This window comes from Zalophus californianus, chromosome 11 (assembly GCF_009762305.2).
Source record: "Zalophus californianus isolate mZalCal1 chromosome 11, mZalCal1.pri.v2, whole genome shotgun sequence".
NCBI lineage: Eukaryota > Metazoa > Chordata > Mammalia > Carnivora > Otariidae > Zalophus > Zalophus californianus.
This window is the reverse complement of record NC_045605.1, coordinates 65,427,763-65,448,017: the sequence shown is the minus strand read 5'-3', so window position 1 is coordinate 65,448,017 and position 20,255 is coordinate 65,427,763. Positions and strand designations below refer to the sequence as shown.

Below are 20,255 nucleotides of genomic sequence, written 5' to 3'. Positions count from 1 at the left end.
ATTGTTTTTATCTTTAATTTCTTTCTTCTGTGTGACTGCTTCAGCTAATGTGTCCAGTAAATGATATCAATGATAATGAAATTCATTATCTAATTTATTTAAGAATGGGTGTTATGTTGAATTATGTCCTATTTTTTAAATTATGGAGTTGATTTTATTCCTTTTCTGGTTATATCTATTAATTTGATTAATTATATTAATAGGTTTCTGTTACTATTTTGATCTTCGATCTATTGTAAAATACATAAACCTGTTTTTTTCTCTTTCTACTTATTGCTTTCCCTTTAGGATCTTTTCTTTATCTTTCATTTATTGAAACTTTGTGATGATGTGCTAAAATTATTGGGTTTTAAAAGACATTACTTAGTTATGCTAGGCATATGGAAATGTAGTCTTGTCCTAAGATTCTGGGCCTTTTTGTGGGGGAGAGGGTTGTCTTGTTTTTTTGTTTTGAGGGGGTTTTGGTAAATTTTTCCTTTGGATGTACTCTTTTTGAATTTCCTATTACCTAAGAATTAGAACTCCTGTAGTGATCTAATTTCCTTCCCTTTCATTTTCCATTTGTTTGTCCCTTTTGGATACCGACTGGGACAGTGTTCTAGTTTCTTTATTTTAAAATTTTATTGTATTTCTCTTGCTTTGTAAATGTTCTCTGATACATAAACGCCTCTTCTTAATGTTTTGATCCCTTCTTCATTCTCCAGTGTTTGAAATTTTCTGCATCTCCTTATATCATCTTTATGGCCACTGAGTTCCTTTTTGTTTGTTTAGGTCTTGCCTCTGTATTTGGTGACATTCATACATACCTGGTACCGCCCATTCATTATCTTTTCCAGGAATTTGTAGTGTAAACCAGTTTTCTAGCTTCCAAATTCTTGTTAACATTTTAAACCTGTTATCTCCTTTCACATTACTTTGCTGTTTGTATTTTTTTATTACAGTTTTAGAGGGTTTTCAGGAGGTCATAGAAGTAAACACATTTGTTTCATCTACTGTGCTTAACCAGAAGTCATTAACAGCATTTCTTTTGTGCTTTTCATCTTGAAATTGTTTTAAATGGTAAATCATGCAGTTGTATTTTTTCAAAACTTGAAAGAAGCTATTCCAAATGTTCATTTTTCTCTTTGGAGTTTGCTTCTTGAAATTTTTATATTTAAAGCCTTATGTGTAGGGCTTTTTATGAGAATGATTTGCCAAAATATTTAAAACTTGAGAGGTTAGGTTAGCTCAACCTGTGGCTTTGACAACACATTAATTCATAATCTTAATTATGAATAGGCTCTTTTTTTTCTAATTACTTATAGCTGGTATCAAAGAAAACTATTGATTTTTATGTGTTCTTATATCTGCCTATATAACTAAACTCTTATTAATTCCAGCAATGTTAAAGCAGTTTGCTTGGATTTTCCAAGCAGACAGTCATATTATTTTATACATAGTAAAAGTTTTATTATACTGATGAGGACAATATAATGTTGTGTAGTAGTAATAAAATACCTGAATGTAAATTTTTACGAAAAGCAGCGTAAGTGACCTATTTTAAATTAAGCTTCATTTAAAGCAAATTGCTTTGGATCATCTTTTTAAAAATATACTTCATCAAAAGTTGCCTGGTAAAATTAGGCACATATATGTGATATCCATTATTTTATGATAACAAAACATTAGAGTTTCCCAGCTCTTAAATTGGTTTCTCATCTAAAGTCTTATGACTACTGTGTTTTCTCTGAACTCTCAAAAAATAATCCATCCAAAGTATAGAATACATACCTGATGCTGCTGTGGCTTGGCTTGGTAGCAGAGGTCAGTTTCCCAAAGTTTCTGTTAACTTTATTTCACAAACAGTTCTTCTTTGGTCAGGATATAGTTCATAATAACATTTCTTTGTTATCACTTCTTTTCTACCCTCTTTATGAAAGAAATCAGCAGAACAAAATAATTCTGGGGTTGCTTAACCTTTAAAAAGGAATTCAAGGATAATGAAACGTTTTTGTGCTCATTTTGGTTATGCTTTACAAAACCAATTCTCCTTCCCTAAAAAAATAATGAAACATGCCTGGAAAAATTTATATAATACCACGCATATCCTAACATTAGTTATTAAAAAAACTGTCAACACCTTAAGCAACTAACAATAGAGGATTACCTAAGTTATGGTACTTTTATATATCTATATGATGGTGTGTATATGTTCCAGAAGATAGAGAAAAACAGGACTCATAATTCATAAAAAAATACATCCAGAGATAAATGGTTGGAGGAAAGTTTGCATGTTAAAGAACTTAGTTCATTTTCATTGTTTTCCTTATTTTTCTACTGTGAATTTATATTAACATAAAATAATATCCATAAGGTGGTTTATAAAGATAATTCAGCAGTGAAAAGACACAGTTCCTAAAGGTACTGAGACTTGAATTCTAGTTCTGCCTTTGTTGCATTCTAGCCATATTTGACCTTAACATTTCATAGCCTTGGTTTCATCATTCATAAGATGAGTCTTATGGGATACAATTATATATAGTGTTTAACAAATATGAGGAATTATTGGCACTTACCTTTTGTTTGCAGATAGGTGGCCTATTTCCAAATGATCTACTTCATACATTTGGCAATTAGAGAGACAAGCAAGTAAGCAAAGTTTGCATTATTGTGTGGAATCCAGCAATGTCTGTCTGACCTTGCAACCTTGAAGTATCATTCATTTCTAGATTATGCTAAGGTCTCAAAGAAAACTGGAGCTGAAGAAAGATAACATCCTGAAAAGGAATCCCCATATAGACTATTCTCAGATATGTTGTAAAATTTGGATGAGCATGATCTGTGTGAAATGGTGAGGGTCAGGTGGAAGGGAATAGTCAAAAACATAAGCTGTTGCAAATACGCTCATTTATATGTGAAAACAATATTAATTGTCAACTTATATAGTATATTCATTGATGATATCACTCTAAATGTGTTTCCTCAGTGACTTAAAAAAGGAGGGCAAAGTGATGGCCAGTTTAGGTTTTGCACCTGTGATAGCATTTTTCCCCCCTGTTTGCCAGTAAAGACACTGGGGAGAGCAAAATCCTGATTTTATCCTGTTTGTTTAATGCTTATCATTTGCTTACTATCTTTTAGTGACTATTCTGTTTCCAGCTGTCTAAACATTTTCTCACATTCCTGTCAGAAATGTGACTCGAGCTCAGGTTCAAGAATTATAGTGTCCACTCCCTCATTGTTTATTACTTCCCCAGCACACTTTTAGTTAAGATTTGAAGTGGGTGAATCAGCTAGCATTATTATATTTTAATCCAAATCCTATGAGGAATACTTCTTATTAAACAGTGGGATCATCTCTTGATGCCCCAAATTCCATTATTACTTAATCTTATGATACAGTGAATTTGGAAAGTAGACATTTTAACTGGAGGTTACATTTCTTTTGAATTTAAAATCCTTTGAAAATTGAAATCTTGAAAATCCTTTAAAATTCTTGAAATTTAAAATCCTTTGAAAAAACATTTTTGTAGGGCTGCCTAGGTGGCTCAGTCGTTAAGCATCTGCCTTCAGCTCAGGTCATGGTCCCAGGGTCCTGGGATCAAGCCCCGCAACAGGCTCCCTGCTCTGCGGGAAGCCTTCTTCTCCCTCTCCCACTCCCCCTGCTTGTGTTCCCTCTCTCGCTGTCTCTCTCTCTGTCAAATAAATAAATAAAATCTTAAAAAAAAAAAACATTTTTGTAAATTCAATTGTGTGAGCTATTGTTTATTTTCTGAATATTTGCATATTCATTTCATTTGCATATTTCATTTCTTTCATTTGAAATTTCCTATGAAGTATATGGATTTTTGTTTTTAGGGGTGGAAGGACAGCAGTAGAGGGAGAGAGAGAATCTTAAGCAGGCTCCATGCCCAGCGCAGAGCCCAAAGCAGGGCTCAATCTCACAGCCCTGAGATCATGACCTGAGCTGAAATTAGGAGTCTGACATTTAACTGACTGAGCCACCCAGGTGCCCCTATTTAAATGCATAATATAAAATAATTCCTTTATTGCTGTAATTTCATATGTGAAGTAAGAGATCTCATGTATAACGAGTGCCTAGTTGACTATCTTGACAGCATCTTTGTGCAAAATTTAGTAAAATATATCTGACAGGCCTGCCATGACTCACCATTACTATCTTAACTGTGGTCACTTTAAGCTTAGTTTTGAAGTACTTATTGAATCTGAAAAGCGATCCTTGGAATTTCCCAGTTTTATTGTTACTACTTTTTTTCAGAATTTAACAGAATTCCCTTTATAATGTAAACAATGAGGCCATTTAAGTAACTAAGGAGATCTTACTACCCAAACTTTGATTTTCTCCTTTTGGATGTTTTATATTTGTTATTTTTGAAGAAATTTTCCTACAGGCTTCATTTTTTTAAAGAGACACTGGTTAATTTTTTAAATTAAAGTTCACAGTAAAATGTGTCTCAGTGAGTAGTAAATTTTTAGATGTGGATGAAAGTCTTGGACATATTCAGGGTGACTCTTCTCCAAAGAATCTTTTATAATATTTCACTTTTGAGAGATCATTCAAATTAATCACAATAATATGGACATTTTTGGTTATTCTATAGTATTTTTATTATATTCTGTGTATATATAAAATATTTGAGAAAACTGGGCATAGAAAGGGTTGCTTTTTCTAGTTTAAGCAGCAAAATATTTGATTGTTCATTTAAGTGATAGACCTACTTGCTTGTGAAAGTTATTTGTGAGCTCTGCTTTATGACGGGTACCTTGGAATTGAGATGTCAGTATATTCGGTAAAATTAGAAATAACATAAAGAGATTTAGCTTAATCTTCATTGGAAACCTATAGTTTCATTTAAGTTTTGTGAAAATATGTAGTCATTCTATAGTGAATAGCTTTTAATGCCATTTGCCAAGCCTAATGAGCAGCTAATAAATGAATTACAGACCTCTAAGAGAATGGTATTATTATTAATTCACAGAACATACTCACTTTGTATCAGAAGAGTTGTTTGTTGAACAAGTGGAATCCTTGATTCAGGCTCTATCATGATACTTTATAGCCCAAGCTCAGATGTTTCTTTCTTGATTGTGAAACTCATTTTAAAAAATGATGTGTATCTAATTCTAGAAAGAAGTTTGTTGAGAAAGAATAGGAAAGTTTTGAAGAACACCTCTGGGTTTTTTTGTAACCTGATAAAACTCCCTAGTTCTACCAAGGATTATACCTTTCTGCTATTCAAGTAGCTTAAGCTAATTACAAATTATTGAGTATCCCCAAAGAGTTTTGTTTATGTCACTTTATCTGTTCATTTACGTATTAGAAATTATAATTAGGAAGTTTAAAATGATTTATTATTCATTTAAAGTAATAATAAACCATCACATATTAAATAGCATGTTTTTTATAAAGAAATAGCTATACTTTCCGAAACAGAAAATAGGGAAAAGAGTGGTATTGTTTTATATTTTTGTAAATATCATTGATATTGGCTTACTAAAAGATAGCAGGATTCTCATACCTGCTTCTGCATTCAAGCTCTTGCAATAGGGTGTTTTGATTAAAGTATACTAAGAAAATCAGGTCTCACAAATATGTAGTTGGAAAAAGGAGGAATATTTTAATAGCTTTTTAAGATAATTATGGAAACTTTTATTTGAATACCATACTAAAACTCAACAAGTAGGGGTGCCTGGGTGGGTGGCTCAGTTGGTTAAGTGTCTGCCTTTGGCTCAGGTCATGGTCTCAAGGGTCCTGGGATCGAACCCTGTGTCAGGCTTCCTGCTTAGCAGGGAGTCTGCTTCTCCCTCTCCCTCTGCCTGCCTATCTACCTACTTGTGATCTCTCTCTCTCTCTCAAATAAATAAATAAAATTTTTTAAAAAAACTCAACAAGTAGCAGCTTCTTAAAAATTAGATGCAATGTGAAATCCATAAACACATCAATGAACTTTCTGTACTGTTACATTAAAATCTCTTAGTGTACTTAGCACCTTGAATGGGTCTTTTATCCATGCGTGATTTTATAACATCATACATTGGTTGTTTTGCAAATATGGAATCAATGAGTTACGCAGATCTTCCAAATAGTGACACATATTAATAGAATTTTAAATATTACATTAGTTAATGTGACTGTTACATTCGTCAGAAATGAAAAAGCTATGAGACTCATGATTGTGCTTGAAAGCTCGCTTATCATTGGTAACACATATCTCAGATCCTTATCTTAAAATGGTAGGCCCACTTTTTTTTAAACTACAGATGTGCAGCTCTGAAGAATACAATAACTACAAGTATAAATTGTGGCTTGCTGCCTTCATTTCTGTTAACGTGCCAGTAGTTTTACCTGCCATTACTTTAGCACCATCAGTGTAAATGTCCCAACAAAGTTAAAGAAACCACTAATTCTTAGGATTATTATGAAAGTAGTTTTTACCACTGGGACTCCTCTGATTCTGTGTACCACACTTTGAAGCCTTCTATTCTAGAATATAAAATCTTTATGATGGCGACAAGAACTTGGATAGATGGGTTGTTGAAGAGAAATATACACATAAAGAAAATGATGAGTCAACTTTTCCGTGCCAAATTAGTAGAATAGATAATAAGTTCTAGGGAGATATATAAGAAGAAAAGGTTGTTGTTATTATAATTACTTATTATAATAAAAATGTATAAAAATGGTTTTGGAACACAGGAGAGGGAACTTCTTGATTGTTGGGTCTGGAAGGTGCTGGACATAACTGGGAATTACAGAGAAGTGTTCTCAGAACAAATGATACTCAAGTACTCAGTAAATATTTGTTGAATAGCTAGTTCAAAATAAAAATGGAGGAAAGAAAAATGTTTTCACTTATTTGCTAATTAGTATGTTTTTAAGCTGTTCATGCTACTTATTTATTCCTGTGACATTTGCTTATGGAAATTGGTGTGGTAGAATTTTTCTACTGGTAGAGAAGCTCTGAACATGATTAATGTCTCTCTCCAAATGTAGGAAATTATCCAGATCTCCCTTTTTGATGTCTCGTTAGACTCAGTCAAGGAGGCAATGAGGCAATGAAAGGAGGGGCAGGTTTTGGAAGAAACTGATACAGAAGGAGAAAGAAAGTGTTATAGATATGATCACAGAAACTAAAGTTGGATCTAAGGGGGTAATGTTTACTTCACTGGATTATATGCCAGGAGCTATTCTCAGCATTTTGCATGTGTTAACTCATGTAGACTTCCCAAGAGTACTAGCAGATAGGTACTCATTGTCTACCTTTTACAGATGAGGAAATTGAGGCACTGAGAGGTTAAATAAAATGCTCAAGATTACATAGTCATTGAGCAGAATAACAGAAGGTAATCTGGCGCAGAGAGCTGCTGTATTGGTAAGCTCATTTCTGTTTTTGTTCCATCTCTTGAAAAATACTGCTAATCAAGATGTCTTGTTTTCTTCAGTTTTTTGAAAATGGACTTTACTTTTTTTTCCCCCTCACACTTCTGGAGACTAGGAAAAGCAGTTTTAGATTCATAGCAAAATGGAGCAGAAAGAACTAAGAGTTCCTGTATACTCCCTGTTCTCAAAGCATACAGCATCCCACACTGTCAATATCCCCAACCACAGTGGTACCTTTGTTACAATTGATGAACCTATATTGATCGACATATCATTATCACCCAAAGTCCATATTGTACATTAGCATTCACTCTTTTTGCTGTCTCCATAGTTTTGCATTTTTCAGAATGTCATGTAATGGGAATCATACCATGTGTAGCCCTTTTGGATTGAGGTCTTTCATTTAGTAATATGCATATAAGGTTCCTCCGTGCGTTTTCATGGCTTCTTTTTAGCACTAAATAATATTCCATTGTCTTGAATGTGCCACAATTTATCCATTCACCTACTGAAGGATATCTTGGTTGCTTCCAAGTTTTGGCAATTATGAATAAAGCTGTGATAAACATCCATGTGCCAGTTTTTTGTGAACATATGTTTTCGGGTAAATATCAAGGAGCACAATTGCTGGATTGTTTACTAAGAATATGCTTAGTTTTATAAAAAAAAAAAAAAGAAACTATCATACTGTCTTCCAGACTGGTTGTCCATTTTGCATTCCTACCAGCAATGAATCAGAGTTCCTGTTGTTCTACATCCTTGTCAGTATTTAGCATTGCCAGTATTTTGGATTTTGGACATTCTAATAGATATGTAATGATGTCTCATTGTTACTTTAATTTGTAATTCTGTAATGACATAGGATGTTGAATGTCTTTATCATATGCTTTTTTTCCTGTGTATCTTCTTTAGAGAGGTATGATCCAGACCCCCATATGGGCCTTGCCCCCGACAACACCCCCAACTTGGGGGCAAGTTATCTGTTCAGATCTTTTGCTTATTTTTTAATTGAGCTGTTCATGTTCTTATTGTTGAATTTTAAGAATTCTTTATGTATTTTGGATGACTATACATGATTTAGTATGTCTTTTGTAAACTTTTTCCCCCAATCCTTTCTTCGCTTGTCTTCTTTTCTTTTCTTTTTTTTTTAATGTCTAGGCTGCTGTTCAGCCAAGATTGCTTTTTTTTTTTTTTTAGATTTTATTTATTCATTTGAGAGAGAGGGGAAGAGCACAGAGGTGGAGTAAGTGGGAGAAGCAGACTCCCTGCTGAGCAGAGAGCCCAACATGGGGCTCAATCCCAGGATCCTAAGATCATGACCTGAGCTGAAGGCAGGTGCTTAACCAGCTGAGCCACCTAGGTGCCCCAGCTGTCTTCTCATTTTGTTGATAGTATCTTTCACACAGCAAAAGTTTTTAATTGTAATGAAGTCTAGTTTATCAATGATTTCTTCCATGGTTTATTTTTTTGGTGTTTTACCTAAAAAGTTATTGCTAAAACCAAAGGTCATATAAATTTTTTCCTATATTATGTTCTGGGAGTTTTATAGTTTTGTGCTTTTAATATTTAAGTGTATGATCCACTTTGAGCTAATTTTTATGAAGAGTATAAGGTCTATCTATACCTAGATTCATTTTCTTCTATATGAATATCTGGTTATTTCAGCATCATTTGTTGAAAAGACTATTTTTTTTTCCACTGCATTGCCTTTGCTTCTTTGTCAAAGTTGACTGTGTTTGGGTATACTATTTCTGGTCTCTATTCCATTTGATTGATCTGTATGTCCCTTCTTTCACCAATACTACACTGTCTTGATTATTCTAGCTTTATATTAAGTCTTTAAGTCAGATAATGACTTTGTTCTTTGACTTTATTCTTCTTCAGTATTATATTGGCTCTTCTGGATCTTTTGCCTCTCTGTCTAAACTTTATTTATTTATTGATTTTTAAGATTTTATTTATTTATTTGACAGAGAGAGACACAGAAAGAGAGGGAACACAAGCAGGAGGAGTGGGAGAGGGAGAAACAGGCCTCCTGCTGAGAAGGGACCCCGACGCAGGGCTCAATCCCAGGACCCTGGGATCATGACCTGAGCTGAAGGCAGATGCTTAACAACTGAGCCACCCAGGTGCCCCTCTGTCTAAACTTTAAAATCAGTTTGTCATTATCTACAAAATAACTTGGCTGGGATGTTGATTGGGATTGCATTGAACTATAGATAAAGTTTGGAAGAACTGATACTTGACAGTATTGAGTCTTCCTATCCGCAAACATGGAATATCTCTCTCTCTTTATGTGGTTCTTCTTTGATTACTTTCATTAAAGTTTTATAGTTTTCCTCATGTAGATCTTGTACATATTTTGTTAAATTTAACCTAAGTATTTAATTGGGGGAGGTTCTAATGTAAATGGTAATGTATTTTTGATTTCAAACAACACTTGTTCATTTGTTGGTATATAAGAAGGCAGTTGACTTTTGTGTATGAACCTTGTATCCTGGAACCTTGCTATAATTGATTACTTTCAGGTGTCTTTTTGTTGATCCTTTCAGATTTTCTGCATAGACAATCATGTCATTTGTGAACAGTTATATTTCTTTCTTCCCAATCTGTACACTTTTTATTTCCTTTTTTGTCTAATTGCATTAGTTAGGACTTCCAGTAAAATTTTATAGAGTTGTGGTGATAGGGGACATCCTTTCCTTGAGAAAGCTTCTAGCTTTTTATCATTAAGTATGACATTAGCTGTAGGATTTTAGTAAATGTTCTCTATCAAGTTAAGGAACTTCCACTCTATTCTTAGTTTGCTGGGAGTTTTTATCATGAATGGGTGTTGGATTTTCTCAAATGCTTTTTCTGCATGTGTTGATATGCATGTGATTTTTTTCTTATCTGTCTTCTTGATGTGTTTAACTTACTTTCAGATGTTGAACCAGCTTTGTATACCTGGAATAAATCCTACTTGGTTGTAGTTTATAATTCTTTTCATACATTGTTGGATTCCACTTGTAAATCTTTTGTTGAGGGTTTATGCATCTATGTTCATGAGAGAAATTGATCTGTAGTTTTCTTATGATTTTTTTTTTCCTCCTCTTGCTGTTAGGGTAATGCTGACTTCATAGAATGAATCAGGAAGTATTTCCTTGGCTTCTGTCTTCTGGAAGAGATTGTAGAGAATTGTATAATTTTTTCATTAAATATTTATTAAATTCACCAGTGAACTCATTTGGGCTTGATGCTTTCTATTTTGGAAGGTTATTAATTATTGATTCAATTTATTTAATAGAGACCTATTCAGATGGTCTATTTCTTCTTGTACGAGTTTTATCAGATTGTGTCTTTTAAGGAATTGATCTATTTCATCTAGTCTGTCAAATTTGTAGGCATAGAGTTGTTCAGAGTATTTCTTTATTATCTTTTTAATGTCCATGGGATCTGTAGTAATGTCTCCTCTTTCATTTCTGATATTAGTAATTTGTATCATTTCTTTTTCTTTTTTTCTTAGTTAACTGGTTAGAGGCTTGTTGATTATAATGATCTTTTCAAAGAACCAGCTATGTTTTCTTGATTTTCTCTATTGATTTTTTGTTTTCAATTTCATTGATTTCTCCTCTAGTTTTTATTATTTCTTTTCATCTGCTTACTTTGGATTTAATTTTTCTCTTCTTTTTCTAACTTCCTAAGATAGAGGCTTAGATTATTGATTTTAGATCTTTCTTCTTTTCTAATATATGCATTCAATGCTATAAATTTTCCTTTAAGCACTGCTTTTGCTGAATTCCAAAAATGTTAATTAAGTTGTATTTTCATTTTCATTTAGTTAAAATATTTTTCAAATTTTTTTTGAGATTTTGTCTTTGACCCATGTATTATTTAGCAGTGTGTTGTTTAACCTCCAAGTATTTTGGGATTTTTTCAGCTATTTTTCTGTTACTAGTTCAGTTCTGTTGTGGTCTAAGAGCATACATTGTATGTTTTCTATTCTTTAAGATACATTAATGTACATTATCTATCTTGATGAATAAGGTATCTTTTTCATTGTATTGAATTGGAGACTTAGATTAATGAAGGAATTTTAAAATAATTCTGTTTTTCATCAGTGAGAGATACTTAGTACTTTACCTTCAACTCATTTCATGATTTGTTCTAAAGGGGGGGAAGTTTTTCATTTATGGTGATTTGTTTCTACATATGCCAATCTATGTCTCAGAATGAGTAGCATCTGTGGAAAATCTAAGCTGTCCTCATAAAATGTATATGTACATTAGAGAAAGTGTTCTACATTATAAATATGTACTTAAAATATATATTGGCTTAGGTAACATTACATTAGCTGGATTTTTTTTTTTTTTTTACAATGGGGGGTATTTAACATTTCACAAAAATCTATAAATAATAAATTTTCATTATACTTTTAAAATGTGACAATTTTTTTCTATCCCATTTAGTTTTGTCAGCCTGGCGGGTGGCAGCTGTCCAGAGAGAGGAAGCAGCCAACATTTTTTGTGGTGGTCCTGACAGATATTGACTCAGATCGACATTACTGCTCGTGCCTAACCTTCTATGAGGCAGAAATCAATCTTCAGGTACAACAACTTTTCTAGCCAAAAGAACAACATTTAGGAATCTTTTTTTCATGTCATATTTGTTTTTGTTAGAACTGTAAGTTTAAGTTCTTTGGACTACTTTAGAAAGACTGAGGTACTATACTGTTGGAGAAGAGAGGAAGAAGGTAAACTTGGTTTTCTTTTAAAATATGGATCACTATCTGAATATTCACAAGAATAGCCTATTCATGAATTGGTTTATTAGGAAGATTTGTATCCTCTCACGGAGAAACTGTGATTTCCCTGTCAGTCCTTTTCCTGAGAGGTCTTTTACAGAATATAGAGCATATAATCAGAATGTTTATAAATCATCTATCACAGTGCTTAATATTATTTTTTAAGTACCCAACTAAATGTCAAGTCATTATTATTAGTGGTGGGAGTATCGATATAACAGGACTGAAATTCATAAGCTAGAACCATAGAAATGAAAAATACTAGGTTTCTCGGAATATTTGTTGGGGTTCTTAGTTTCAGACAACTGAATCTACTTTCTCTAATTTATGCATAAAAGGATTTATGACAGTGTATTGGGCAGCTTATGTAATTTCATGGGTTAGGGGTGAGCAGGGAACCAATTTTGGGTACTATGAATTGCCTAGCTTGGGTCTGTTTTAGTAGAAACCATACTTTTTCTACCTTTGACCACTTGGCACTTAGGATGTTGGGTACTAGATATTATAACCTTTACATGTTGCCCTAAAAATCTGACCTCTCATGTGCAGCCTGTCTTACACGGTTGACTTCTGCTTTAAATTTCATGTGGATTGTTTCCTTCTGGAAGTCAGATTGTATGCAGATCCCTCCTCTCCCACCCCCACCCCCCCAAAAGGAATCAGAAAAACTTTTTTGTTGTTGTTATGCATTTGTTTGTTTTGCTTTTAAAGCTCTATAGTACAAGAAGGAAACTATAAAAGAGTTTGGAGGATGTTGAGTAAGCCAATCTGCATTATCTGCAGTACTTTCTGCTATATGCAGATGAATGAGTATCACTGCCAGGGTAAAGGATTGGCTTACTTTCTAAAATGGCCTCACAAAGAAGCATTTGTTGTTTGGGTTACTTTAATTAAAACTCCAATATCTGAATTTTTCTAGATGCAGAAGTCTGAATTTGCAGTACAAGAGGATATGTCACTTTTCATGACACAGACCTATATTATCCACATTCATTAGAACGATGTATTAAAACCAGCATGCTAGTTTATTAACATGTGCACATGTCTGGCACTTCAGAATTTGCAGTTACTGCCCAAGGAACGCACCCTTTTAATCCCCTGGCTCTGGTAGCCAGAAAGGTTTAAGCTGTCAGCTCCTACAGGGCTTCAGCAAAGAAAGCAAGTTCTTTTTTTTTTTAAGATTTTATTTATTTATTTGACAGAGAGAGACACAGCGAGAGAGGGAACACAAGCAAGGGGAGTGGGAGAGGGAGAAGCAGGCTTTCCGCTGAGCAGAGAGCCCGATGCGGGGCTCGATCCCAGGACCCCAGGATCATGACCTGAGCTGAAGGCAGATGCTTAATGACTGAGCCACCCAGTTGCCCCAAGAAAGAAAGTTCTTAACTGGCCATTCCCACCCAGGACTCAGTGCAGAAGGAACAGACAGAAATACCCATCTCCAAGTCTTTTGCTGAAAGATGTATATTTGCATACATTAAAAGCTGCTTCTTGAGGGTCTGGCTTTTAGTCAGTCTGAATCTAGTTGCTGAGATCCTTCTCTTTAGCACACTGACAGGTCCTGATACACGTTCAACTACAGGAAGCACCAAGAATAAGGTAGTCTGCTTGACAATCACAGAGGTTTGAGAGATAGCCGAGAACTGTAAGATTGAATGATTCATCCTCCTACAAGAGGCCACTTCTTCAAGATTAGGAGGGGTGGCTGTTTTATTGAATGCATAGAAACTAACAAAGAAAGTAAAGTAAAATGAAGAAATAGGAATATGTTCCAAATGAAAGAACAAAATAAAACCTCAGAAAAAGGAGAAATGGAGATAAGAAATTTACCTGATAAAAGGTTCAAAATAATGATCATAAAGATGGTCACTTAGCACAGGAGAAGAATGAATGAACAAGGTCAGAATTTTAACAAAGAAAATATAAGAAAGTACCAAATAAAAGTCACAGAGCTGAAGCATAGAATAACTGCACTGAAAAATACCAAAAGGGATTTAACAACAGACTAGGTGAAGGAGAAGAAATGATCAGTGAACTTGAGGACAGGGCAGTGGAAATCACCCAATTAAAAGAGCAAAAAGAAAAAAGAATGAAAAACAGTGAAGATAGTTTTAAGGACTTATATGACAACATCAAGTAGACCAATATTCACAATTTAGGTATTCCAGAAGGAGAAGAAAGGGACAGAAAACTTATTTGAAGAAGCACTGGCTGAAACCTTTCCGAACCTGGGGAAGGAAACAGACATCAAGGTCCACAAAGCACATGGAGTTCCAATAAAGATGAACCCAAAGAGACCAACACCAAGACACATTATAATTGAAGTTTCAAGAGTTAAGGACAAGGAGAGAATCTTAAAAGTAGAAGAGAAGAACAACTTGTTCATTCAAGGGATCCCCCATGCCTATGTGCAGATTTCTCAGCAGAAACTTTGTGGGTCAGTAAGGAGTGGCAAGATACATTCAGGCAAGAATATTCTACCTGGCCAAGTTGTCCTTCAGAATTGAAGGAGACATAAAGTTTTCCAGACAAGCAAATTTAAAGAAGTTCATCACCACTAGACTGGCCTTATAAGGAATGTTAAAGGGAGTTCTTTAAGCTGAAATGAAAGGGTACTAATTAGTAACAGGGAAACATATTAAAGTATAAATCTTACTTGTAAAAAATATCTGATGTAAAGATGGTGAGTTAATCACTTATAAAGCCTAGTATGAGGAGATTAAAAGACAAAAGTAGTGGGCCACCTTGGTGGCCTTGGTTGAGTGACTCTTGATTTTGGTTCAGGTCATGAACTCAGGGTCATGAGATCAAGCCCCACATCAGGCTCCATGCTCAGCATGGCGTCTGCTTGTACCTCTCCCTCTACTCCTCCTCTTTCTCTCCTCTTTATTTTATAAATAAATAAAATCTTTTAAAAAAAAGACAAAAGTAGTAAAAATAACTATAACTACAAAAACTTGTTAATGGATACGTAAGATAAAAAAAAGATGTAAATTATGACTACCTAACATAAATTAGGTGAGGGGGAATTAAAAATGTAGAGCTTAGAATATGTTCTAATGTAAGTTGTTATAAACTTGAAATAGACTATTATAAATTGTTTTATGCATGGTATAAACCCAGCATCAGAGCACCTAAGTAAATATAATATTTGCTTATGTTCTTTATAGCTCTCCCTATTTTTCTTTAGGTTTTATTTATTTATTTATTTATATTTTATACCAAAATTTATTTATTTATTATTTATTTATAAACCATGGTATAAACCTATATAACCTCATGGTAACCACAAGCAAAAACCTGTAGTAGATACAGAAAAGATAAAGAGAATGGAATCCAAGCATGCCACTAAAGAAAAACATCAAGTCACAAAGGAAGAGAGCAAGAGAGGAAGGAAGGAACAACGGAATTACAGAATATCCAGAAAACAAGGAACAAAATGGCATTAGAAGTAGAAACTGATTGGGGCTCCTGGGTGGCTCAGTTGGATAAGAAGTACAAACTGATCAATAATTACTTTAAAGCAGACAGATTAAGTTCTCTAATCCAAAAATTTAGAATGGCTGAATGGATTAAAAAGAATGACCCAACTAAATGCTACCTACCAGAGACTCACTTTAGCTTTAAAGATAGACACAGACTGAAAGTGAAGGGATAGAAGAAAATATGCCATGCAAATGGAAACCAAAAGAAAGCTATAGTAGCTATGCTTGTCAGACAAAATAGACTTTATTTTTTCTAAGATTTACGTATTTATTAGAGAGCCGCATGCAAATGAGGGGGGGGCAGAGAAAGAGAATCTCAAGCAGACTCCCCACTGAATGCAGAACCCGATGTGGGCTCGATCTCACTCACAACCCTGAGATCATGACCTGAGCCAAAACCAAGAGTGGGACGCTTAACCAAGTGAGCCACCTAGGAGCCCCCAAAATAGACTTTAACCTAAAAACTGTAATAATTGACAAAGAAGGTCATTATATAATGATAAAGTAGTCAACTCATCAAGAGGATATAACAACTGTAAATATTTATGTACCCAGCATCAGAGCACCTAAGTAAATATAATATTTGCTTATGTTCTTTATAGCTCTCCCTATTTTTCTTTAGATTTTATTTTTTATTTATTTGACAGAGAGACAGCAAGAGAGGGAACACAAGCAGAGGGAGTAGGAGAGGGAGAAGCAGGCTTCCCGCCTAACAGGGAGCCTGATGCGGGGCTCAGTCCCAGGACTCTGAGATCATGACCTGAGCTGAAGGCAGACGCTTCACAACTGAGCCACCTAGGTGCCCCGCTCTCCCCTTTTTTCTTCTCCAGTACAGGATGCAGTTTAAAATCACATATGGCTTTTAATTATCATTTCTCTTTGTGTCTTTTTATCTGGAATAGTTGCTCACCCTTTGTCTTATGACATTGACATTTTTGAATAATGCAGGTCCCATGTCCCCTTTTAATAGAATATTCCTTATTGTGTGGTTTTTTTGATGTCTCATCTTTAGATTCAGATTATACATCAGCAGTTGGAATACTACCAATATTGGAAACACTAACTGTGTTTCTTTTTTTTTTTTAGATTTTATTTATTTATTTGACAGAGAGATAGTGCAAGAAGGCAGAGCGGCAGGCAGAGGGAGAGGGAGAAGCAGACTCCCTGGTGAGCCGGGAGCTGGAGGCGGGGCTCGATCTCAGGACCTGGAGATCACGCCCTGAGCCAAAGGCAGACACTCAACCATCTGAGCCACCCAGGCACCCCGCCTGTGCCAATTTTTATTATGATGGTTGTAAAATGATTATTTCCTACCTCCAAACATCCTCTACCTTTACCAGTCAGGAGTTGACATTTTACTATAAGCAAGAAAGAGCTTTCCTGTCTTGTCTATCTGAGCTATAGACTCATTTATTCCACTTTCTTTTTTCTTCAGTACCATTTAATTGATGGTTTTCATGCAGAAATTATCCTAGATTTGTACCCTTCAGGTTGGTTCCTGTATTCTTTTGATAAGGCCCTATCATTTTTTATTTATTTATGTATTTGTTTTTAAAGATTTTACTTATTTGACAGAGAGCAAGAGCGAGCACAAGCAGGGGGAGCAGGAGGCAGAGGGAGAGGGAGAAGCAGGCTCCTTGCTGAGCAGGGAGCCTGATGCGGGGCTCGATCCCAGGACCTGGGATCATGACCTGAGCCACAGGCAGATGCTTAACTGACTGAGCCACCCAGGCCACCTGGCCCCATCATTTTTTAAAGCATTTTTTAAACTTTGTGTCATAATCTGATCCAGGATCATCTGATTCCTTCCTTGCCCTCGGCCTTGAAATCAGCCATTTTTCCAAGGAGCCTTGGCTCATTTGAGTGGAGAATAATATTAGAAATGAAGATGTAGGTTCTTGTGTATTTGGAATCAGTGTTTAAAAACTTTTGTTTCTTTTTAAGCTCAGATATTTGCCCATTTTCCATTTTAAGTGGACCAAAAATTATAATATACTTAGTTTTTATAATCAACTTACAGAAGGGTAGATTCTGCTTCTTAAGAGTTTTTCCAAAATTCTGAAAATGAAAATAAGCTGTAAGAGTTCCGGCTCCTATAGAATTACACTTAGGTTGTTAGATACTCACCAGAATTGTATGTTAGCTTTTCTGTGCTTATAACAGAAAGTCAGTGTTTGGAATTGGTCCCCCAAAATGGCACAAACAATGAGGTAGAATTTGAGAAAATAATATTAAAACTCGGATGATGTTCCTTTCTATGTCATCATTGTTTTTTCCAATTTTGGTGTGAAGTTAACTATGTTCTTTTTTAAAAATGTGTTTTTCCTTTATTTCTGGATCATATCATCAGTTCAAAAATAGATCTTTTTAATTCTCATTTGGTGTGAATTACTTCATACCAAATATACTATGACACATTATTTGGAAGCCTGAAGAGGAGGAACTTAGGGACACACACCATCCAAAGTATAATTGTGCAACTTTAAAAATGCTGGCTCTTATCTTTCCAGGATACAGTAACACTGTCAGTAATCACAAGCAAAACCTTTGCATTAAACTTTTGAAAGCATGTTCCCAAAAATATTCAACTAGACAATAGGATTGTAAATTTTTTTTATGTAATCAGTATAACAAGATAAATGTAAGGTTGCTTTTTATGGCTTATCTACAAAATGATAAACCCGTGTAAATTTTTTATTTGGCTGTATCTTTTTAAAGTCTTTTTAATGTGTTTATAAATGTGTTTATGAACCAATAATAATGATGCAATTCACGGTAAAGACATTTGGTATGTCAGCAAATAAATTGTTAAAGCATGGGAGGGAGAAATGGTTGAAGGTATATTGGAGAAGTAAGATGAGGAATAAAGAAAGAGGTACATAGAAAGAATAGGACATGTTTCTTAATCTCAACTGGCTTAAAATCTGTGTGTGAGGCAAAACCAAAATTTAAGTATAAAGATACTCCTAAGTACCTTTGCTAAGTACTAGTTCAGTGATGGAGCTAATAATTAAAGACAGGGCAGCTGAAATTTTATTTTAAAGACTTTAAAGGACTCAGTCTTACTTAAAAAACAAGAACTAGGGGGCGCCTGGGTGGCTCAGTTGGTGGGGTGTCTTTCTTCGTTCTGCTCAGGTCATGATCTCCAGGTCCTGGGATGGAGCCCCAGATTAGGCCACCTGGCTGGCTCAGCGGGGAGCCTGCTTCTCCCTCTGCCTCTCCCCCTGCTTCTGTGCTCTCTCTGTCTCTTTCTCAAATGAATAAATAAAATCTTTAAATAAATAAATAAATAAATAAAAACAAGAGCTAATGAAAGCTTAGAGTAAAGGAAATAGAAAGAGCAGTCCAGGCAAAAAGCTTATGGATAGAAAAAAAAAGATTATCATGTTTATGATACATTGAAGGCTTATCATGTTCCAGGCACTGTGCTAAAAGTTTTACAGCACTTTTATTTCCATTTTATTTAATTCACAGGTAATTTATTTTAGTTTATTCTCTCAAGAACAACACTTGTGGGGCGCCTGGGTGGGCGGCTTAGTTGGTTAAGGGTCTGCCTTTGGCTCAAGTCATAATCCCAGGGTCCTGGGACTGAGTCCAGCATCAGGCTTCCTGCTCAGCGGGGAGTCGCTTCTCCCTCTCCCTCTGCCCCTCCCCCGAGCTCGCTCTCTCTCTCTGTCTCTCTCTCAAATAAATAAATAAAATCTTAAAAAAACACCCCAAAAGACTAGCACTTGATAAGTTTTAACATTCCCGTTTTATGGGTGAGGCTAAAAGACTTACCCAGGACGTTCAGGTACTAAATCAAAATGCTTGAATCTGTCTCCAAAGACCAAATACCAATATGAAATACTAAAACATATATTATAAGACTGCAAAAATTATGTCAGTGTGTTATTGGTTCAAGAAAAATCATCAAGGGGGCGCCTGCGTGGCTCAGTTGGTTAAGCGACTGCCTTCGGCTCGGGTCATGATCCTGGAGTCCCAGGATCGAGTCCCACATCGGGCTCCCTGCTCAGCAGGGAGTCTGCTTCTCCCTCTGACCCTCTTCCCTCTCGTGCTTTCTATCTCATTCTCTCTCTCTCTCTCAAATAAATAAATAAAATCTTTAAAAAAAAAGAAAAAAAAGAAAAATCATCAAGAATAAGACCATAATTGGTCTTATTATTTATTATCAATATCTGACAATGGAAACATTACAAATCAGTGGAATCTGTACATTTTAACAAGTGTTATTTAAATAGGTATTGAACTTTGTGAGAAAAAAATAAATTTAAATGCTCATGGTAAAACACAACAATTCCAAATGATTGAGTAATTTATCTGGAAAAATGAAGTAATAAAAATGGATTTCTAAACTGCTCTCTTGTTGAGAAAACTTGGAACAGTGTAGGAAATCACATAAAACATTTGATAGATTTATCTGAAGAATAACCTAGTCGTTTTTTCTTTGTTTCTCTTTTCCCTCCCCTGGTTATCAAACACTTAAATTGTGCTCATTATAGAAAATTTAGAATGTATTGGGGAAAAAAGTAAGAGAACAAAAGAAAAAATAATAGGTGTATTTTGTTTTAATAATAAGGGTTTTTTTTTTAAAACTAAATCTCTGTAT

At 34.8% G+C, this 20,255-nt stretch overlaps 1 protein-coding gene across 3 annotated transcripts in view; it reads left to right on the top strand.

Moving 5' to 3' along the window:
- SBF2 (SET binding factor 2) overlaps window positions 1-20,255 on the top strand; it is a 474,770-nt gene that overhangs the window by 199,137 nt on the left and 255,378 nt on the right. For all 3 annotated transcript variants that reach the window (XM_035722821.1, XM_035722820.1, XM_035722819.1), the window contains exon 3: window positions 11,830-11,967. In XM_035722821.1, coding sequence (XP_035578714.1) covers window positions 11,830-11,967 — 138 coding nt within the window. The remainder of the gene's footprint in view (window positions 1-11,829; window positions 11,968-20,255) is intronic.